The sequence below is a fragment of the Hippoglossus stenolepis genome, chromosome 4 (assembly GCF_022539355.2).
Source record: "Hippoglossus stenolepis isolate QCI-W04-F060 chromosome 4, HSTE1.2, whole genome shotgun sequence".
Taxonomy (NCBI): domain Eukaryota; kingdom Metazoa; phylum Chordata; class Actinopteri; order Pleuronectiformes; family Pleuronectidae; genus Hippoglossus; species Hippoglossus stenolepis.
The window spans coordinates 2,700,031-2,723,706 of NC_061486.1; the positions used below are offsets into that span (position 1 = coordinate 2,700,031).

The following is a 23,676-nucleotide window of genomic DNA, read 5'->3' on the forward strand; positions in this document are numbered from 1 at the left end:
CTGAAAGGAAACACAACAGCGACAGTTCAGCATTGATGAGAGAGACAATGGGACACAGACCCGACACCGTTTGATCTCATACACTCACAGTTCAGGTATTTACTCGTTAGCCAATAAACCTGCAAAGAGATGTCAGTATCAGAAATCCACAGAGGTCTGTCTCGAGTATTTATCTGTCAGCTGCTGAAAACTGGGTCTACTAGTTTCAATGTTTAGCAAATAGACTCACTTCCTATTTACTATACGCCACATTACATATATATATATATATATATAATATTGCTGACATTATATTTTAGTGTCACAATTTGTAGCAGGAAATTTATATATTGTCTTCGGACATTAACTGCTCAAAATCCCACAATGCAATACCGTGTATCTCATACACTTGTCAGTGACTGTTGAGTATTTACAATTTCAGTTTACTTCTCACTACAGGGTCAAATACTGAGTGTCTGAAGTATATTAGTAAGTAGTAAGCATGAGGAGCAGAGAAGGAGAGAATGAAGGAGTTCATTTGGATCCAGCCAGTGAAAGTTAGCGGACTGATGAGCAAACTGTGGTTGAGTCAAATGATTTGAAATGATCACACATCAATAGATCATAAGCAGTGATTAGATCCGTTATTTAAGAGTTGACCCATAAAGACTCTGATCAGCGCAGAACTTCCAATCACAGTCAGATCCTCACAAAACCCTGACTTTTTGTCCTGAAACGCCGAAGTGAACTCGCACAGTGAGAGAGAAATACAGTAAAACAGACGAGAGCGATTTCAGTGTGTAGACGAAGTTCAGAGCCATTAGAGCGCCTGATGAGAGGTGACAGCCATTCAGCCAATCACGTCACAGTGACATGATCCAAGGTAATTGGGGACCTGACACCCACGAATCAGCTGCTACCCACGTCGTTAGAAACAACATGGCACACACACACACACACACACACACACACACACACACACACACACACACACACACACACACACACACACACACACACACACTATAACTGAAGAGAGAGAAAGAAACTGGCACAAGACGTTGTTTCAGCTGCAGAGACATCATTTATGAATAAACAAAGAAACAGCTGAAAGGATCTGAATTTGGAGAAAGTTGAAATAATTTCAACCGTAGACATTTATTTAAAGGGCCATTTTATTACATTATCAACATTAATTTTTTTATGTAAAACCCATTTCTCATTACTTCTCATGACCCAATGCTAAATGCTTAAATGCAAATATGCGAACACTGAGGGAGCTGATATAGAAAACACAGTCTACTGGGTTTAATAGGATTATTATTATTATAAAGTATGATGCATCTTGTCAATTTGACATTAACATTGACCAATGGGTCTTGATTCAGGTTCATTGTAAAGAGCAATGATCTGTGTGAAAGCACATGCATATATTACACCCCCAACCACACACACACACACACACAGTAAGAGGACCCCAGCCAAACAAACACTATAATCGAAGTTGCTGCAAATAATAACACTGGGTTATTATTTGTGTACGGTTCTATAAACGCATTCGGGATTTACCTTTTCCTTTGCCTGTCACTCCTCTGCCCTCTTCCCCCTCTCTTTCTCTCTTTCTCTCTCCCCCTCTCTCTCTCTCCCTCTTTCTGCCTGTGTGCAGTTTCACTTACTGCAGTGGTTGGGTCCTATACCTGCTGACTGGGCAAAGCTAACTCCCTCTCTCACCACGGAGGAAGGGGCGAACGGGGCAGCTACTGACCCGATACACACATCTTAGGATTTGGGATCAAACCTTAGAGTCTGTTAGTATCATGGTTAGAGCTGGAAAAAGAAAATGTCACTGGAGTGCAAACTATAAAACGTTTCTTTATCATTTCCAATTTATTCCACATTTATCTCCGCTCCCCCCGACCAGTCGAGGCAGATGTTTGCCCACATGGACTCTGGTCCTCGAGGTTTCTCCCAGTTAATGAAAAGACCTGCTCATTGTGGGAATTGTTGGTTTCTCGATTTTATATTCTTATATATATTTTCTTATTATGTTATGATTTGGGGCTTAAAATTTGATTGAATACCTTTGCCATGTATTTTGTGAAGCACGTTGTAGCCTTGTTTAGATAAGTGCTATTCAAATACAGTTATTATTATTATAACATGTTCACATTACTTATGTAAATGAATAAAATATGTGGACACTGATATACTTGGTAAAACACTTAAGTTATGTATGTACTAGTTAGTTAGAAACATATTCTTCGTTACCATGGCTCCCCCCCCCATGATCACTACGATGCCGATTCTGGCTCCAAATATATGATATCAGCTTCATTTCTGTCCACTGGGAGGAAGTGGAGACATATTGTCCATCTTTATATACAGTCTATGGTGAGCATCCGCACAGACACACACACACTCGTGAACATCAGTCCCCTTCACTGCTCTCCTTTCTCAGCACATGCAAAATTGAAGAGGCCATCGACTGGCGGCTCAGGGGAGCAGACTGCTGCAGACTGAACTCTGCGGTTGCAGCTGCTCAGCTAAACTGACAACACCATAACGTCGTGGAGCAGATCTGTGAGAAATGTGCAGATCTAAAACTGTAAATGCTGTTTCTAGCGTCGACTGAACTAATAACCCGAATATCATAGGGTCGCCCAACAAATCATGAGCTAATTCCGCTTGCAGTGCTGTTAAATGTGCTCTGTGGTAGGTAGCCAGGCCGAGCAGGACAATACGGAGTCCCAGGAGACAGCCAGCAGGCGGCTGTGCACCGTGAATGTTCCAGAGGGGTTCGGAAAAATGCTAAACAAGCCTTTCGTGCCGTGGCCGCGCTGTAGCACTGAAGCGTGATGAAGACAAGCCCTGAGCTTCTGCTGTACTTACATGGCAGGAACTGATCCTGTATCACTGCTGCTAAGGCCTGGAAACCAGTGCACGTGTGTGTGAGCGGGTGTGACAGTATGTGAGGACATTGGTGTACGTATGACAAGACCGAGAGACAGACAGAAAGAGACAGACAGAGAGTGTGTGAGTGTGTGTGACCTTGTTGAAGAGCAGACTTTCAGGCGACTGCCGCTGAGCCCTGGGTGACTTTCAGGCTTTCTCCACCAAACCCTGCTGTCTGTCCCCGTCGCACACTGATGATGCTGCAGCTGTGACAAACACAAGCGCTGGCAGCTCATCCTAAATGAAGCCACTGCTGATTTTAGCATCCCAGAGCGTCGGCATGTAGCACATGTGGAAGTAACTCAACAAAAAGGCCTCACAGGAATAATCCAACATATGAAACCAACGGGACGCTGCTAACATCACACCCGACCACCGTTCTTTAGGGGAAGGGGTCGGCTCTGTTGATGCTGGACTCCCCAGATCTTTGCAGCATGTGATCCATCTTTCCCTCTCGTAGCCAGAGCTGTGAAAAGGTCCTGCTCATGAAAACCAATTTCCTTCTGCTGGTTCTTATTAAAAGTGCTCAACTGGCGAAACAAGCTTATTTTGTGAAGCGTTCACATGAAACACAAAGTACTGAATCAATCAGCTAGGTTAGCACTACGCTTTAATTCAGCATGTGTGATGAAGAGCCTGTGGCCAGTAGGAGAACTGAAGCCTCCACACGCCCTGCAGCTTTCTGCCCTTTGCTCCGCGTCTTCCACATTCTGCAGCTGCTCTCACCGCGGCAACAACCAGGACTGAAATCTTAAGGAGCATTTTTTGTTATGACAATTACTAAAATCACAATGTCCTCAACGGTAACACCGAAAAAGTCATTTGTAGCTGTTGGCCACGACTCCGCCAGATGTAACTCACATCGCAAGCTGCGATAACAAGTCATCCGATGGTTTTAATAAAACCCAGGTGTTGTATATTGGACGGTGTTTACCTGGAAGCGTAGAATAATTGTCCACATGAGGCCCAGGGTGAGACGGTGGTTTCCGTCCACGATGTCGTGGGAACCGACATTTTCCAGGTGAACCCTCTGCTCTTTAAGGAACTGCAGCGCTTTGTCAACATTTTCCAGGCAGTGGATCCGCATACGTCCCCGAGTCGGTCTCGGCTGAGACGAGACAGAGACACAGGCCCAATCACTACTTTATCATTAAAATACTACAAACAGCATCCTGTAACATTAGGATACATAACACAGACATTAATATTATCACCATAAGCACACATTTTAGGGTGAAGTACAGGAGAAACAAATCATTAATGTACAAGGTTAATAAAGTAATACAAGGCCCATTATGATTTGGTAATGGTGTGTGTGTGTTTCCCACCAGCAGCTCTCCACTGAGCACCTCCAGCAGTCGGGTGAGCATGTATCCATCTCTCAGGTCGTTGTAGAGGTCAGATATACGACAGGACACTCTGGCCAGATGTGAGTTCACCCACTTGGTAAAAGTCTTCTTCTGCACCGCATCTCGTTCATCTGAGAGAAACACAGGAAGCTGCTTTCAGGAAAGAACAACGTGGCTGCTGGATTTTAGATTTTAGACAGTTGGGATAACATAACAAGCAAAACACAACTACTTCAAAAGAATCTACACTAAAAACAACACCGTGCACTGTGTGTACTAATATACCATCTAATGCAGGTGTGTGCTAATCTGTGTGTGACCTCTGACCTGCCAGGGCCTTGATGCGGGAGCACTCGAACAGCTTGGAGCTCGTGCACTCCGTCTCCCAGAACCCGGAGCTGATTGGTCGGTTGTTGTTGTTGAGCTGGCGCTGGGCTTCCGCGTTGTCCAGGTCTGGGGAGGCATTGGCCATCGCGCCCGACGCCCTGAAACACACACACACACACACGAGGACACAGGTCAAACAGACAGGCAGAGAGGACACAGACAGACAGGAGACATGAAGCCATATGAACACCGATTAAAGGTAAATATCAAAATCAGCTTTAGTGCCAGACTGATATGGATTTAGGGGGCAGATGCCGATATATCAGTCAATATATACATATTTAAAAAAGGCTTGTGGCATGTTTTCTGCATATAGAATAAAAGGTTTCATCCTGGCAAACATAAATTCAGATATGTCTGTCTCGGACGACTCATATGGACCAACTGTCGGACTCTGATTAGCTCGTCTGTGTTGTCTCCCTTAAAAATAACGCTTCACCCAGGGAGGATCTGGACAGAATGAAGAGGACGGGTGTCACTGCTGTGTTCTCGTCATCCCTGTGTAACCATCGAACTAATCCACACGGCTGAGAATCTGTTCACGCTTCACACGTAAACTCTGACTGACTTCACACACCTTTTAACCCCAATTTACTAATTTACTCACACACGTTCACTGGACTTCACACTCACCATTCACAGAGAGAAATAACCAATTTAACTGAATGTACAAAAAATATGAGTCACAGCAAAAAGAGAAAACTACTCAGGAGTCCATGAAGAAACATTCCTTCCTGTTCGTGAATGATGCAGCACCTGTCCTTAGAATCTGAGCATTTCACAATAGAGCAGCTTAAAATAAAACCTCTCTGATGATCCAAAGGACGCTGGGAGACAGACTGAAAATGATTTGTCTCTCTTATCTCTCCTGTCTCCTCCACTGACGGCTGAACACCTGACGACCAAAATAACTTCACCGAGAAATCACACGGAGCAGCGTGAGAGGTAAGAAAGGGAAACATTCGAAAACATCCAAATGGAGAAGAAGACAAAACACCGGGTGTCTCAGGAAACCGTCAGAAAATTCAGAGACGTCCTAAAAATCGGCAAAATTCTAAATCCTTGTGTCTACAAGACTGAAAAGCCTGACAGCTACGTTTTCTAACACTGCAGATATGAGGAAAATATGTCTGTGTATTGACTCTGAAATCAAAAATCTGTGTATTTTAAATGGTTCATGACAGTTTATGTCTTGTCAAGTGACGCCCATAGTTAGTTAGTTAGTAAAAAGGTAGGATAGACAGGCAGGCATGTAGATGGGAAGGTGGAAGGTAATTGATCCCCATGGGAGAAATGTGAATATTCCAGCAGCACAGATACAGAATAGATACAGGTTGAATAGAGTAAATTGAATTAAATAAAATCTAAAAATGTATTTAAAAAGAACGATATAAGAAATAGTTGTAGTGATTGATGATGGTTGTTAAACAGCAGAAGACAGAGCAGGATATTCAGTCATGTTTAAACATGTTTGTGAAAGAAATTGTTGTGTGTTGTTTACTGAAAAAGGTTTTTATAGATCATTTATTCTCTATAACGTAAACAGGTTTAAACATGTAAATATGTCAGTTCCTCTCATGTTGTCGTGCACACGTGACAGATAGAAAACACGGGCAGTGGTTTCTCCGGTAAAGAGCAGATGTGCCCACAGGATATGAAATGTGCCATTTGGTGCTCTTCTCCGAAGCTGCAGACGCTGGAGGAATCCATGTTTGCGTGTTGTGGAAATCACACCCTCGTCCTCACTGAGCGTTTCCACACGTCGGGCCGAGGGACGAAGCTGATTTAGAAATGTGATGATGGAAACGTCCTGCAGCTTCTTATTTACACTTCTCTGTGACTTCTGATTGTTTTCAGCATTTCAAAAAGAACAGGGAAATACACTGTGAAGACGAGTTCCCATCATTTTGTTAAGGGCCACATTTTTGAGCGGCAGGCACTTTTATTTTTTGTTATTTTTTTAAATGCATTGGTTCCTAAGATGTCAATATGACAAAGAACTATAAGTGAGGCTTTCTATTTTACTGTTTAACCATAAACTTTAAAATTAATAACTAAGAAAACACAAATACAACCAAAAGGAAACAAGCCTACTTCTTATGTAGAATATAAGCATGAATGGATAAATTATTTTCTGCATCGTTTATTCTGTAAAACGCTGATGCAGACATGTCTGTGACAGGCTCATGTATCGGTTACACTTTGGTTCTTTTCTGTTTCCAGTTCATATTCAAACAACTGCAGCTGAAATTAAAGAAATTATCCAGATCTATTTGTATTTCCTGCCCCCATCAGATGTTTGTTGGGATTCTCTCAAGGCCCAAAAACTGCTCACCTCTCTCTGCACCACAGGAGCCCTTGTCCTTGAAATGCCTTGTAAGATAACACAGAACACAGAATGAAAAATGTCCTTTCCCTCTCAATCCCCCTCAGCCCTCTCCCTTCCCCCCATCTCTCTCTCTCTCTCTCTCTCTCTCACACACACACACACACACACACACACACACACACACAGATAGATAGCAATCAAATAAATTAAAAAGGCAGATGCACCGATGCAAAATTCACAGGTTTAATGTGAAATTAATGAAAGTCTGAACAGCAGGATGTGTGTTTGTATCACATGTTTACATTAATTAAAACTGGATCAAACGATCTCAATGATTATGAGTTGGTGGTTGATTCATTATGATTTCGAGTGAAAGATTAGAAGCGATTCCGTGGGACTGACGCTGCTGTGAAGGGTTCAGACTTTTTCTGCTTCAACCTTTCTGCTGTAAATCTCTTTGTCCTCCACCTCTTTTTATTCTGGCCTCTTCCTCCTCCTCCACCGCCACAAAACCCGAGCTCACAGTTGTCACTGTACCTAAACCACTGGAAAACAACGCAGCCATATCGAGTAAATGTCACGGTGTCCTGCACGGCGGTGCGAGGAGGGGTAGTTGTGCTCATGCACTTAGCTGCTCTCCCTGGAGTGAATAACAGCCAAACATTATGGTGCTTTCTGTGGGATGAGGAGGCAGATGGTGGACTGCAGCAGAACCCAACACAAAAGAAAAACCAGAATCATGACAACATCAGCTTGTGTGCAGCTATGTGCTAGGTGCTAATCCCACTGTGCAGGAAGTAGAATACCAGTTCCAGACAAAACAGTGTAAGGAGTACTTTAAGTATTAGTAAGTATTTGAAGTAATGCAGTACATACTGGAGAAACAACTATTTTGCAGATTAATCAGATGGTTATTTTCTTGAGAAATCATCTATAAAGTCGGAAAACAGTAAAGTGAAGGTGTCCAAAAGCAGAAAGTGAATTATTGTAATAATATTGTGTGTGTGTGAGCGGAAACTCTGTGTTGGTCTGTCTCCAGACGCAGATAAGAGACGAGAGCAGCGACTCGCTAGCTCGCTAAAATGTTAGTGCTTCGTTCTGATGTGAAACGGGATCAAGATCGATTCCTTCTCAGGAAGATTTGCATAAAGATACATAGCAGCTGTGATTGCTTTACATTTTTCACATCCTGTTGTCAAAAGTTGTTTCCTTGTTATTTTCTGGGATGTTGATGATGAAATCCTGTAAAATGGTGCAGTGTGATTGATAGTTTGATTGAACAACTACAACAGATACATACATGATTTAAAACTTTTAACAATATTCATGAGCTTTTTAAGGGTTTTTATTTGTAATAGAATATATTTATTTAACACTGCTAATTAAAAAAGTTAAATAACTGAATGGCTTACAATAGATTATGGATACATTTTGTCTCACTGCAACTGGTACAGTGTAATTCTGTAATAACCATGTGTGACTATGAGTTTAAAACATTTCCCATTTAACTGAGATTATAAATAAACTGAAGAAATAACAGTTTATATGCTAACAGCATGTACTGCCGTTAGCATGCTAACCAGCTGATCTACACTGCAACCAGCCCAGTGTTTAACTCTCATAAAACCCCTGCACATTTTTCACTTGTATTCTCCTGAGTGGTAAAGTCCTTCGCCAGCATTTCCCTTCACAGGGTGTGAGAGCCAGAATCAAGATTGGCTGCAGACAAACCCACTGCAGACGGAAGTGATATCACAAACCATGAGGTCAGCAGAGGTTTAAACAGAGAGATGCAGAGTAAAACGTATCTGAGAAACTTAGAGTGACATTTTGACCACAGCAGGGTCTCGGCTGTCGGCTTTAAAACGACTGTATGAGGTAGAAAAACTCACGATAGAGACGTAAAGGAGAGTAGAAGATATAAGTATGTATAATATCACAGTTAGATGTGATGAGATCATTGGATTAGAGGAAAATCAATATCTGGACCACAACTGCAAGTCCACAGTCAAACTGCCACACTGTCAGGTCAAAACACTGTGGTGTGTGTGTGTGTGTGTGTGTGTGTGTGTGTGTGTGTGTGTGTGTGTGTGTGTGTGTGTGTGTGTGTATATGTCCTCTGCCTTGCCATGATCCTCGCCTAACCTCCCCCACCTGGTGTCTTTCAATCAATCAGACTCACAACACAGAGGATAGCTCTGGTGTGTGTGTGTGCGTGTGCGTGTGCGTGTGCGTGTGCGTGTGTGCGTGTGCGTGTGCGTGTGTGTGTGTTATCACCTTTATTCATAATAATCAGACTCAGCTGTTCAGGAACCAGTCAGCCCGAGGCAAGAGAATCAATGCTATATCTGACAATAACACACACACACACACACACACAAACACACACACACACACACACACACACACACACACACACACACACACACACACACACACACACAGCCTGAAGATCTCAGATGGAGAAAAGACAAAGAGAAACGTTGACCTCTGAATAATTTTATCTACATTCAGACCATCAGCTGTTAATTCATCTCAGTCTCACATCATCAGCAACATTTACAAAATGTGGACCAATGTGAAAGAACTTTAAAATCATATTCCAGCCATTTGTTAAATATCCACTGAGAAATTAGCTTTTGCTTTATTTTTTAAAAATGGTCTAACTCAAAGGAGCAGAGATGTCCCGACTATCAGCTTTTCCAAAAACGCATGATGCCACTGTCCAAATATTTATTCTAGTGAATCTTTGTCTAAATCATGGACTGTAAAGATGGACGACGCGTGTCAACTTCCTCCCGCTATCCAGAAATGAAGCCAAAATATCCTGGATATGTGTGCTGCCATGTTCCCGCCTCATCATTAGGCGCCACAGACTGAACAGAGTCCCGCCAACACACACGAATGACCAATCACGTCAGTCTCAGCTGTCAATCATGACCTTACACATCAAATAAATAACTAATGAAAAGCAAAATGACTGCACAGTAACTAACAACATCTCCCAACATGTGTTCCTGCTCAAATCTTTATCAATGAGTCAAAACTTCAGCAAACAAGAAAGCTAAACCATAAAGTGTATTTGTGATGTGATCCTCATTTGCCTGCGTCATTGTTTATTCAATCATTTTTATTTTTAATTTATTTAAAAGCTCTCTGCTCCTCTGTGAGCTTCAGTGAGTCAGGTACGATAAGTGTGTACATGTTTAATGATGAAAGGACAATCGACTTCACACTGCGCTAAAAAGTAACCAAATTTAAATCACTTATAGAAAAGGTTGCCAAAAAAAGACTTATTTTTAGTCTTATTTTACTCATTTTCAAATGCTTTATTAATGCAGCTTCTTTACTACAGTGTTAAAAATAAAGTGCTGAGTAATGCTGCCGCCCTCCCAGCAGCCAGGATGTGAAGTCAGGGATCAAAACCTAAAACGACGAAGCTGCACTGAAATGAAAGTGATGGGAATTCTGCCTGTAGTCCATTTATTCTGCTTCTCTTATTGTTCGTTTTTTAAAGGCGACAGCAGTGTTTGTTAAATCTGCTGAGCTCTACTAACTTTGCTGTAATTAGATGATTTAATATCATCAATCATCCTTCGTGATAAAAACACAAACTGTCCAACATCGTGATGGAAATAGCAGCAGGAACATGAAGGATGTTTCTTGTTCTTTCTGGAAAGTGGATCTGGTTCTGGATCTGAGGTTTGTCCTGCTGGACTCCACAGGTTCACACGTCAGACCGAGTCAACTGTTCTGACACCGAACCATCAGACACTGAAACAGCAGCAGCCGCTCTGATCTCTCCATGGAGCTGGATGAGAGAGCGGTGTGTGTGTGTGTGTGTGTGTGTGTGTGTGTGTGTGTGTGTGTGTGTGTGTGTGTGTGTGTGTGTGTGTGTGTGTGTGTGTGTGTGTGTGTGTGTGTGTGTGTGTGTGTGTGTGTATAGAAGCGTCAGTCATAATACTTTCACCTCTTAACCACTCACCGTTATTATCATCCCCAGCTACACTGTTGCTGCTTGTAACCACAATAAACCAAGAGGCCAATGGTGCAATGAAAGCGTCAGCCCCCCCACCACCACCTCTCCCCTTTTATTATCCTTCACCCTTTTTTTAAACTGTCCTCTCCCACTCCTCCCATCCTCTCTGTCTGGCCTCCACACGTGTGTTCTTGGCTTTTAGCGATTGGCCTGATGCCTCCATGCTACCGAAGAGTGACAATACTCTAATCGTTCCAGAACAACGGCAACGCCAGGCAACCTTGAAACGAGCACTTAACCCTGAAAACGCTGCAATGAAGCTGCTCAATCACCGACAGCAGAATATTCAGAGGCCGAGGACTGAGCAGGTCCTGGCCCAAGCTCGTTCATTTATAAAACTATATCACTGTCGTCAAGAAGGGAAAAGAGCAAATTATAGATGTGCACTGGACAAAACCAAAACCAAAAGTCCCATTCCAGCTTGACAAACTGACGGGATTGGTTTAGTTTGTAGAATATGACTTGGTCCAAATGACCCAACCCTGACAAGCTGCAAGTGCATTTTCCAAGAACCTCTTCGATTAATCTAGTTCCATATTTTCCAGAGGTTATATTTTCTGATCCTCTGCTAACCTCTACAAAATGAAAACACCACTCAGGCCCAGAGCGACACTTTAGCATTTACTCACAAGACCTGAACAAGCTGCAGGAGCATTTTCCCAAAAACCTTTTCTATTAATATAGTTCCAGTTTTTGAACTCTACTCTAGAGGAGCTGTAGCGCTCCTCCTGTCATCTCATGGTTTCTGTATAATAATAAAAAGCTTTCTATTCTAAATCAACACTTGCTAGGATTTGATTCTCCATTTGGACTCAACATGTCACCTTTCATGAACCAGTTGGTTCCCATGTCTCATGTGAAACTGTTTTAGTAAATGTCCTCTTCAGGTGCTGAAGTGCAGCTGAAGCAGATTTGTGCTGAAGGAAAGTTTAGCTTCCTGGACTTTTGTAGATGTTTGAACAGTTTGTTTTGAAAAGGGGAAACTTACAGAAACTGTTCACTTACAAACATCCTTCAATCAAATCCCAGCAGGGAAATGTAAAGGCTCTTAATTAATAATAATAAAACTGGATCAATATCATTCCATAAGTGCTGTGGCCTTGGAAACACAAATCTATGGTGGATGTATTGAATTGTGTGTCCTTGTTGTATCTCAAGATTTCAAATCTGTAACTGGAACTAAGATCCAACAGGAAATTCACCTAAATGTGGCAGAAAACACACCAGGAACGATTTACATGAAGATGCTCTGTTGTTTGTTTCTTTCCCTTCTTAGCATTTAGCTGCACTTATGATCCAAAAATAGCCTGAAGTAGATCACGGACATCTGAGTGTCCGTCTCTTTAGAGGCTAGATTTTAAGACGGATGCAGAGAGGGAGACATAATCAAAAGACAGAGAGAGTAAACGATCAGGAGGCTCTATATATACAGAAAGAGACGAGACGAAGATGTTAAAGAGACAAAAGGGGAAAAGGAAAGAAAGTGAAGGAGCAAAAGAGAAACAATCACCGGAAAGAGAGAGAGAGAGAGAGAGAGAGAGAGAGAGAGAGAGAGAGAGAGAGACACCTGCCAGTGTTAATCAGTCAGTGGCAGCAGCTCTGTGTCTCTGTTTCTCTAATGGAGACCACACACACACACACACACACACACACACACATAATAGGTCAACAATATCTTAGAGATATTTAAAAATCAAGTATCAAATAAATCCCTCTGCAGCATCCGAAGAAATTTAGTAAAACATCAATATTCTCCACAATGAGTCATCTCGTGCACTCTCCCTGATGCAAAGAAATTGATGTCATCGCATCACATTTCAAGTTAAACTTGCTAAATATATATTATTATATATAATAATATATCATATGTGAGGACTTGTGGTTCTTGTGTGTGTTCATCACTGTCACTGAAACCCATTTCTGTATATAATCCTTACAGGGTTTGCAAATTAATCTGATTCATCAAACCCCAACAGGCTTCTTCTGGTCATCCTAAATATGAAATGAAACTTTGGCGAACTGTTTCAGAAAGTTACGTCTCAAGCTTTTATTCATCTCAACGTCCATCACATTATCAAAAAGGAAACATCTTGCTTCTCTTACATCTCAATAACCTTTGCACTTTGTTTGGCACATTTTACTCTCTGGTTCTTAGCTTTTAATCCCAGTTTTATCATTTTTAAACGTTTATGAGTTATATCCTTTTAGTGTTTTTATCATTTTAAGTGTTTTTAGGGCAGGTGCAATATATTCAATTAACTTATATATATATATATAAGTGTACAGTATATTTGATTTGAAGTTTGTTCCTCCTGTGTCGTATATATTTCTCCTTTACGTGTCAAATACAAAGCAGTGATGCACACGTTCAGTTGTATTCACCAGCCAACAACTGGCATAAAAATGTCAACTCAATGTATTTGATATTCTGTATGATATTTGGTACAATGAGCTGCTCTGTGAGAACCTACGCAAACCTTGAATTTGACTGTTATAAAGATTTATAGTAAATTTGATCCAGGAGGATCTCACTTTGCAAAAATATCCGAAACCGGGGCTGATGTTCCAGGGATGGAGGTTCTCTCGCTCTATTGCACAGACACACACACACACACACACACACACACACACACACACACACACACACACACACACACAGGCTCCCTCACTGTGACTACACACAGTGTGCACTTTACACACTGCATTGAGTCTCTTCCACTCGCTTCACCCCAGCAGAGTGAAACAACATCTGTAAGCAAGTGCAGCAGCCGCCGCCCAGTTCTGAGTTGGCAGGACCACGAGTCTTATTCCTAACAGTCACCTTGTGGTGGGACGAACAACAGAGCGGCAGCAGAGAGCGGCAGAGTCCAGGAGAGGAGGCCGCTCTTCATCCAGAGAACAGGATGACGACAAGCAGGAGAGGGACTCCATACTAAAGCTGAGCTGTGCAGTGTTCTGGGAGATGCACCAGTAATCGTTAAAAATCCATATCTTTGTATTTTTATAACGTTTGACCTTGATAATATGTACAATATGTGTATGTACACTATATCGTATAATATTAAGCACTGTAAAAGTTACTAAAAATGATTGGGTTCTGTTATTAGCACCAGATGTAAAAAGGTATAATAGTGCCAGGGTCACCTGAAGGTGTCAATGGGAACAAAATGTTGAATATAACATATCTAGTTTAGTATCGTAGAAATGAGACGAGACATGAAACCATCAGGTGGAGTAAATTCACTAAATAAACCAAACTGATGAGCAGCCGCTTGTGTGTGTGTAACAGAAAGACTTTATCTTCCATTAAATACAAGGTTAAAAACTTCCCATCGGAGCTACTGCAAACAACGGAGAGCATGAGAGGACGACAGTCACTTCTTTACCTGCAGTATAATCCATTATGAAATAAGTGAATTAAAGCAAAATCACAATATAGTTGCTGCTTGTGTGTTTTCTCTTTTCTCTCCACCATCACACACACACACACACACACACACACACACACACACACACACACACACACACACACACACACACACACACACACCTTGCACCAGTCAACCACACATCTGGATGAGTAGCTGCAGATTCCTAATGTGTAATAAGCAGATATCTGAGGTCACTTTCCACTGCAGCTGTGATCAAACACTGCACGTTAGGACCTGACAGGCTCCAGTGCATCTGCTCCTTGTGCTGCTGAAGGCTGCTGTGCTGCTGCTGGCCTGGTCTCACTAAAGCACACCATCATCAGGAATTTATTACCCCCCCCTCCCTCTCCTCAACAGAAGAGCTAAATCCACCCCTTGATTGTGGGAAGTAATCTGAGGTCACAGACACAATTTAACTTCCTGCAGGGGTTCAGTATTTTAAGCATTGCCGCAGAGATTCGGGGGAAAGTTGTGGTTGTTTGTTTGCAGCGGATCGAGAATCGAACCAAGCGGCCCCTCGGTGATTTAAAGTTATACGTTCTGATGCAGGACCGAGCCGGGAACATGCATCCTCTCCCTGCAGCCCCGACACTAGGCCTCTGCACCCGTTCATCTGCCAAAACGAGACGACGAGCTCCGGCAGGCTCCGCAAACACGTCCCCACGCGTGCATCGTGTAACGCGTGTCGGTGAAATAATGCGTGAAACCGCGCGTCCCTCCGCCGGATCACTGCGGTACCCTGCACCCAAATGCAGGCCGGCGTCCCCGCAACAAAACACCGCGCACCTCCTCCTCGCTCCCCCTGCAGGGGACGAGTGCACGGAACGGAGAGAGGAGGCATCCTGTCATCAATCTGTCGGCCTTACCTTCGGCTTCTGTGGCAGCTTCCTGGGGGGGTTGGTTTTGTCCTCCTCTACCAAGACGGGCTGAATCGATGAGGACAGCGGTTTGTCAATGGAGGAGCTTTTTATTCCTCCTCGGTTAGTCCTCCTTCGTCTGGGTGTTTACAGGACAGGTCCGGGGAGTCTGCACCGGGGAGACGCGGAGTGTCGGCGGAGGAAGGGGAGCTGCGTCCCTGCAGCGGTGACCGCCGGCCGGGAGACGCTGTCGGTGCTGCCGAGGATGTGAGCCGGTGCTGGAAGGAGGTGATGATCCATAGAGGTCCGTGTTTCCACCTGACACAGCGACCACCTCCTCCACCTCCTCCTCTCCACTGGTGAGGCTGCACTGAAATATCAGCATCAGTGCAGAGAGCAGAGAGGAGAGGAGGGAGGAGGAGGAGAGGAGGAGGAGGGAGGGAGGGAGGAGAGAGGAGGGGGAGAGGAGAGGAGGGAGGAGAGGAGGAGAGGAGGAGGGAGGCGAGGAGAGGGGGAGGGAGGGAGGAGGAGAGAGGAGGGAGGAGAGGAGAGGGGAGGGGGGAGGAGGGGGAGAGGAGGGAAGAGGAGAGGATGGGAGAGAGGAGGGAGAGGAGGAGGGGAGGAGGGAGGCGAGGGAGAGGGGGAGGGAGGGAGGAGGAGAGAGGAGGAGGAGAGGAGAGAGGAGAGGAGGAGGGAGGAGAGGAGGAAGAGGAGAGGATGGGGAGAGAGAGGAGGGGAGAGGAGGGAGGAGGGAGGCGAGGAGAGGGAGGGAGGGAGGAGAGCAGAGGAGAGGAGAGGAGGGAGGAGAGGAGGAGAGAGGAGGAGGGAGGCGAGGAGAGGGGAGGGAGGGAGGAGGAGAGAGGGGGAGGAGGGAGAGGAGAGGGGGGAGAGAGAGGAGGGGGGGAGAGAGGAGGAGAGGGGGTGGAGAGGAGAGATGAGCGGGGAGAGGAGGGAGGAGGGGGATAGTGGAGGGAGGGAGGGAGGATGCAGAGAGGAGAGGGAGGAGGGAGGAAAGAGAAGGAAGGAGGAGAGGGGAGAGAGGAGGGAGAGAGGAGGGAGGAGAGGAGGAGGGAGAGGAGGAGAAGGAGAGGAGGGAGAGAGGAGGGAGGGAGGGAGGCAGGAGAGGAGTGATGATCAGATTATGGTACATCTGCTGTAAAGCAGACTGATGTCGGTCCGTCACTCTAAAAACGTTGATTCCTTTTCCCGCCGGACAAACAGTAGAAATAAAAACAAATATGAGGGTCGACCAACAGAAGGGTTACATAATGCATCTACCTAATTATACGTACTAATTATAAGTTCAAATATTGCTAGGTTGCAACACCAGCTAGCCAATTGTTAGCCACCAACAGTTAGCCACCGTCAGACCAACATACTGCTGGTATCAGTTAAATTTGTCGTACCATTGAAATGGACGTAAAAGAGGTTTAACCTTAAACTCCTCATCTCTCCTTCTTCCCTCTTCCCAGAAATGGAGCCAAACTATCCCGGATTCAAAGGCCGCCATCTTGTGCATTTGTCTGCGCAGCAGCAATCGGGATGGAGCCGCGGGATTGAGGTCCCGCCCATATACACACTTGACCAATCATGAGTCTCAGGGGTCAATCGTGACCTTTTCACCTCGTTTTGTGGCATCAAATGACAAATTAAACTTACCAGGGACATTAATACATCAACATCATAAGAACAACCTAAAATGACAAAAAACAACTTATCATCAGACGTTACTCTTTACTGTGGTTCATGTCCCATTTTCCTACATGGAGGAGGCCGGAATTATGACCCACACTGCAGCCAGCCACCAGGGGGTATTCAACAAGACCGCTGGAAGTGAGTGGGAGGCAGCACCCCCTAGTGGTGAGAAACAGCATCTCCAACCAACATGAAGTGGATCAACTGCGACGAACAAGAGACGAAGTAAGTTTCTTCTAAGCAGGAGAAGTCTTCTAAAGCCTTACTTTTACTTCTTAAAACCACCTTTGATTTATTTTATTTAAAAGATAATTTTAAATAGGACAGTCTTTAAAAGCAAATGTTGTAAATGACTAAATCCAGTCGGATCAGTGAATCAGATGAAACAGCTTCTGTCTCTTTGTGGGTCTGAAGTCAGGATGGGACTGTGTTTTAACTGTTGTGTGTATTTGTGTCTTTCAGTCACTTGGACAAATGCATCCTGATGTTAACCAACACATCAGGTGCAGCATCAGGAAGAAGCTGTGGACCGTCCACGAGCCTCATCTAACTCTGCAGAAAACGCAGGAGCTTCAGCGGGAGCTCGGAGATATGAAGACGATGATGAAAGTAAAGGAGGAAGAAGACTTATCCCTGAGCTCTGATCTTGAGCTCCAGCAGCAGGAGAACCAGAGAGTTGAAAATGAGTGGAAGGTGATATTTGAAGCTCTGTGAGGAGAAGCTGAGGAGCAGCGTCCTGGATCAGGAGGCCAGCTTCCAGCAGAGGGAGGATCTGATGAACCAGATCAGGGAGACGGAGGAGACGTTGTCTGCTGAGCAGGAGGACTCAGTGGAAGAAGAGAGAAAGATGGAGGAAGAAGTAAAACTCCTGATCCTGCAGAACATTGAGCTTCAGGTACGTTGCATCAGATCATTTTAGATTTGAATTATATGGATTGTAGATTTGTTTCTTGTTGAGATTTTGAAGAAGAAAATGCTGAAACTTATGTTGTCTCTGTCTTTTTAAGGAACTCGCCTTGAAGACCGATGAGTACAAGCTGGAGGTCAAAAAGGAGGAAAAGGAGAAGAAAGAGAAGAAGCAAGAAAATTAAGAGCAACTGGAGAGAGAGCAGAAGAAGGAGAAGGAAAGAACTGAAGAAGAAAGAGGAGAGGAATGTACTGAAAAAGAAAGAAAGGAGGTTCCTCAGTTTTCTCTTTAGACGCCGGACGTCGTCCTAATCTCTTCTGTCATCCAACACAGACTCATCTTCTGACAAATTTATTCACTTAACTGAAGTGTATTTACTTTTCTCCTTGTGAATCTGCATCAAAATACACATTTTCATACACACTAGTTGGATTTGCATGATTTTGAACAATAACTTTAGTTCCTATCATGGTCTGTGAGATGAATTGTGCAGAATTCCACGTCCGACTCATGAAGCCATTGATCAGTGATGAAGCTAAATGAAATCCAGTGGTTCACACAGATGTTTATCAGAGTTCATACGACTGCTACGTCTCTTTTGTTAAATCAAAACAATAAGAGGTGAAGAAAACTGACTGCAGCGATGATCCTGCTCTTGAGAGAACTTTTTCATATACATAGAAATGTCACGACGTAGATATGTCCCAAGCGGTTGACTCCAAGCAAGCATTGGCCCTGCAGCGGTGTGGAACACTAGGTGGCGTTATCACACACGTTCAACCTTTGAATGTAGATTATTTATTTTTGAATAAATGTGATATTGAAAGCAGCATTGATATGTTTCATTCATAATTAAGTTGACAGTTTAAAACAGACACATGTGCAGTGTCACTTTAACATGGCTGCTTCCAGGCTGGCGGGAGGAGGAGTCTGGGATGCGGAAGTGTGAGCTAAAGGGGGCGTGTCTCTGCGCGGTTATATATGGTGACACGTGAGAGTGTTTTGAAGTGAGTGTCCGTCAAACCGCAGAGAATCGGACAAGTCGCTGCTGAGTCCTGCTCCTCGTCTCTGACCGAACATGTCCGAGTCCATCAAGAACGTGTTGATCTTCGGGGCCACGGGAATGAGCGGGCTGGCGACTCTGCCCCTGGCGGTGGCTGCAGGTGAGAACATCTGCTAACATCTGCTAACGTGACTCTGACGTGTTCGGTTCAGTTTATTGACTTGATATGAGGAAGAAGTGGTGTCGGTCAAAGTTCACTGATCAGGAGTTAAACAGAGAGACAAACCTGTGAAGCTCGACTCATTTAATAATAGATTTACATAATAATAGGTTTGCATTGGATGATCAATTATAATATGATAATTTATTCTTTTAAATATTATTAGTCAAGTAAAGACGCACATTAAAAACAACAGGAGTTGAGCCAAGATAAGATGAACAATATTAAGACACATGGATTTATAAATATATATTATTGTTGTTGGATTTAATTAATTTTAGGATTAGGAGACTCAATGTGTGGTCATCTGCTTCTGCCATAGATTAACAGGGTAATAAATCAATGTAATATCTTAATTATTTATACTAATGGTGTAATTGTTATATAGCAGGTTATAGCTTAACTTGGGGTTTTTCACATTCACTTTATGCAAAACATCCATCCAAACCTTCAGTAGTGCAAGAGAACCAGGAATCATCTGAAAGATCAATAAATGATTTATCGCAGTAAATCTATTAAGATGTGAACAAAATATGGTGATATTTGATTTTGTCCATATTTTTCAGTCCTACGTTTAATGCTTTTGAAGACTAACAATTTTAATATGAGAAATGTCTTCTTCGTGTAAACTTGAACGTAGTATTGCCTGTTTTTGTCTTCATTCATAAAGTCACATTGGAATATGACTCTAACTGCAAGTCTCTGCTGTAATTGGCTCAATTTCCTGCTGAAAGACTCACAAATGCAAAACACAGGCAAACCCACACTGACACAAATCACACATCGTGTCACAAGATTCATTTGATTCAGCAGCATTTTCATTTCCTCTCCTCCCGCTAAAAAAAAACTGTTGAGTCACGCTAGACGTTACAGAGCAGCAATGTGCTGAGTCACAGCGTGGCACAGACAGCTGATAGTAGAAGATGTCACTATCTCGCCTGCACAGGATGGAGTCCTTATTACACAGCTTCTGGACTAGACTCTTATTCCATGTTGAGTTTGAAGAAGTTGAATTTACTGTCAATGTTTCCATGTGAATAACACACCTTCTCCCTATAAGGGATAAAATGGCCGTCACACGTCTGTGCCAAGGCCCAACAGTCCCTGAAAGATCAATCCAGGGAATTTCACACAATCATAGATATCAGTCACATAATTGTGCCTGATTCTTTTCATCGAGATCTATAGGTTTTTCACTGGGAAATTGGTGACCTGTTTAGTTTCCACGTGTCCTCCCCCCAGGGTACAATGTGACGGTGCTGGTGCGGGACCCCGCCAAGCTGCCTGCTGACCACAGGGCGTCCAGAGTGGTGGTGGGAGACGTCCTGAATAAAGAGGACGTGAGGAAGACCATGGAGGGCCAGGACGCTGTCATCATCATCCTGGGCACGCATAGTGACCTGAGTAAGAAGAAAAACACACAACCAAACAACAGAAGAGAAGGACACCTGGTTTTTTATTTATGTCACCAATTAAAATGCGTTTTTAGGTTTCCCAGTGATTCTTCACTTAAGCTTTGGATTCTTCTATGTGCTTGAAAAAGACTAAACTCTGACTTTACTGAATCTAATTCAGATAGTTTAAAGGCCCTTGATTCTGGCTTGTGATCTTGTCACAGTGGTTTCTCTCCTGAAGTTGCAGCATTTCTCTTCTCCATGCATTTGTGCACAGATTGTTAAATTTCACCCATTTTCATGTAACTGACAAAGTTTGCCTTCCAAAAGGAGGATTGCTTTTAGACAATTTAATTGTGTAAAAATTAAAAATATTCACTAGAGGTCGCCATAAGACTGATAACCCAACATTCAACCCAGTGTGACATCATTGTGTTAGTGTGACACAATCGGAATAACAGCATATATACAATACTAAGGAGGATTTAGATAAGATAAGATTAGAAGATGTACCTTTATTGATCCTCTGTAGTGGAAATTCTAAATTGACACAGCAGCACAAGTGGAAAATGTAATAAGAAATACAAATTAGAATAGAAACAGAATCTATAATAAATAAAATGAAAATAGAAATACTAAAAAAACATGAGGCTGTTTAATAAATGTGCAAATATAAAGATACAAAGATACAAGTACAAGATACATTTTAAGCTTTTAATCTTAATCTTTTCATGTGTGTACTTTACTCTTTAATGAAATAAAGTGGAGCAAATGTAGAGTGTCACGGCCTGAGAACTACACGCAGTTTTTAATTGTTGACTTACTTTCCACATCGTCACAATGTTTTTTTCTGACGTGCGTCCATCAGGCCCAACCACCATGATGTCTGAAGGCACCAAGAACATCGTGGAGGCCATGAGAGCTCGAGGGATCCGTAAAGTGGTCGGCTGCATGTCAGGTACGAGTACGACTCGCTGTGGTAACCACAGAGATGGAGAGAGTGTATTTGAAGCTCATGTGTATGATATGAATGTTTTCCTAGGTTTCCTCCTCTATATCTCCATTCCTCCTCTCCTCCTCCTCCTCCTCCTATTCATCCTCCTCCTCCTCTCTTCCAGCCTTCCTGCTGTGGGATCGCTCCAAGGTCCCACTCCGTATGGTTCCCCTGACAGAGGACCACGACAGGATGTACACGGTGTTGAAAGCGTCCGAGCTGGACTACGTGGCCGTCATGCCTCCTCACATCGACAGTACGTAGGAAGTACAAACTCCAGTTGCTGCTAAAACGACCCACAGCGAGCCAGGCTCATGACACAAAATGGATTCCAAGTAGATTTTAAACAATACGACACAAAACCTCAAATCTCAACTCCAAAAAAGAATAAAAGTGACATCAACAAAAGTAAATGAATAAATAAAAGAGTCTACTAAAATGCATTACGTACAAAAGGGGAAAAACACAGAGAGGTCAGTGCATAGATTTTTGTCTTTAACAGAGAAAGTGTTTACAGACTGTCGACTCAAATGAAATCTTACCATTGATTTGAACTTTTCTGTTTTAATGGTTATTTTACTGTGAAAAGCGTCTCTTATTGTCTCGCTCTCTCCAGACGACCTTCCTCTGACGGAGCGTTACCTGACAGCAGAGAACATGCTAAAGGGAAGAGCCATCTCCAAACACGACCTGGGACATTTCTTCGTCAAGTGTCTGTCCACCTCAGAGTGGGACGGCAAGACTGTCGGACTTTGGGGAGAGTACAAATGATCCTGAACCAACCCGGCTGATTTCATCCACGTGCTGAAGAGATTCCTTTTCTTGTTTATTTTACTTTTATTTTTCTTCGTGTGCTGAGACATAAATTATAGAAATATGTTTGTCCTTCTTTGCTTTGCTGTTTTCACTTCCATAATAATGATTGAGCAGCTTTTTAAGCTTGTTGTTGATTTATAATAATTCGATTTTTAATAATCAGAGGTGTTTTAAAACCAGTGCCAGGCTGCACAGCTGCTTTCGCTCTGTAGCTGTGTGCATTTCTTAACATCACGTCTGTGCTGTCACATGATCTGTTCCTATTGAATGATCTGTTCTCCTCCATGGAACCGTTTGTCATGTGAGGCCGACAGTCGCCTCCCTTTTTACAGTTGTTTAAAAAATAAAACACTTTATTGTACAAACTGTGTTGGTGAAAGAGTAGAGTGTCATGTGACCGAGCTCAGACCAATGTACAGCGACAGCTGGGCTGTGACTAAATTATATAATAAGATCCTGAACAGTAATTTACTCTATAGAACAGTGGTTCTCAAACTTTTATACTTCAAACTACTGCCAGGCCTTAAACACATACTGAGAGAAGCGACCACAATAACAACTGGAAACACCTGTGAGTTTTACAAATGATTTTAAGATTTCACTGTTGTTTTTAAAGCCTTTAATGGTTCGGCTCCTGCTTCTATCTGCAATCTGCTCCCCCTCTGTTTACCTGATCGCTGCCTGAGATCCTCCATCAGGGCTGCACTGCACTAACACTTCCAGAATCGTGACTCGTGCACTGGGCTCTTGCTGTTGAGGCTCCTCAGACAGATCTCAGACAAGCAAACCTTCTTTTAAATCTCCTCATAAGACTCACTTTATTGTATGTAGTATTATGGTTGAAAACAATAATAAAATTTGATCTTGTTATATTTTGTGTTATGGATTTTAGCACTGCATCTGTTTTATTGGGAAACACTTGCTATATAACTATAGTTATTATTGTTCTTATTAATATTCTTCTTCTTCTTAGTAGTAGTAGTAGTAGTATTACAGAGGAACAGTTACCCAGGTAGATCTAATCACTGTGAAGGAGCTCAAGTAGCATCAGGATAAGAAACACTTCAGAATAAATCACCCCACAAACCTCTGTAACCTCAGTAAAGTCGTTTCCATATTTCATTTATTAAACTTTTTTAATTCATAACAGCAAATCTTCAGGGTAATGCTTTATTACCTTTAACATTACTTACATTGTCCACAGAACTTAAATACACAACTAAGTTAGATTAAGGAAGTAATTTGTGAAATGTCTTTTCACAGAATAACATGTGATATGAGTTATAACTGTCTCTACCTATGGACGGTCCTTGTGTAACTGAAT

General features: G+C 42.9%; 2 protein-coding genes across 5 annotated transcripts in view; one reads left to right on the forward strand and one right to left on the reverse strand.

The window, feature by feature from the left end:
• The window catches only part of LOC118105858 (spectrin beta chain, non-erythrocytic 1-like), a 59,156-nt gene extending 43,482 nt beyond the window's left edge, over positions 1–15,674 (reverse strand). For all 4 annotated transcript variants that reach the window (XM_047339627.1, XM_035153831.2, XM_047339626.1 and 1 more), the window contains exons 1-4: positions 15,333–15,674; positions 4,608–4,765; positions 4,260–4,411; positions 3,866–4,039 (exon numbers count right to left, since the gene is read on the reverse strand). In XM_047339627.1, coding sequence (XP_047195583.1) covers positions 3,866–4,039; positions 4,260–4,411; positions 4,608–4,752 — 471 coding nt within the window. In that variant the 5' untranslated portion in view covers positions 4,753–4,765; positions 15,333–15,674. The remainder of the gene's footprint in view (positions 1–3,865; positions 4,040–4,259; positions 4,412–4,607; positions 4,766–15,332) is intronic.
• A 3,214-nt stretch (positions 15,675–18,888) lies between these two features.
• On the forward strand, positions 18,889–23,222 carry blvrb (biliverdin reductase B). The gene is made up of 5 exons (XM_035153838.2): positions 18,889–19,088; positions 20,391–20,552; positions 21,411–21,500; positions 21,661–21,792; positions 22,153–23,222. Exons 1-5 carry the CDS (start codon positions 19,004–19,006, stop codon positions 22,305–22,307), a joined length of 624 nt encoding a protein of 207 aa, XP_035009729.1. The 5' UTR covers positions 18,889–19,003; the 3' UTR covers positions 22,308–23,222.
• Positions 23,223–23,676: the final 454 nt, after the last annotated feature.

Coding starts and splice junctions, on each gene's coding strand:
- blvrb (XM_035153838.2), top strand. CDS start 19,004: ATGTCCGAGTCCATCAAGAACGTGTTGATCTTCGGGGCCACGGGAATG. Junction 21,501..21,660: donor AGTGGTCGGCTGCATGTCAG/GTACGAGTACGA, acceptor CCTCTCTTCCAG/CCTTCCTGCTGTGGGATCGC. Junction 21,793..22,152: donor CATGCCTCCTCACATCGACA/GTACGTAGGAAG, acceptor CGCTCTCTCCAG/ACGACCTTCCTCTGACGGAG.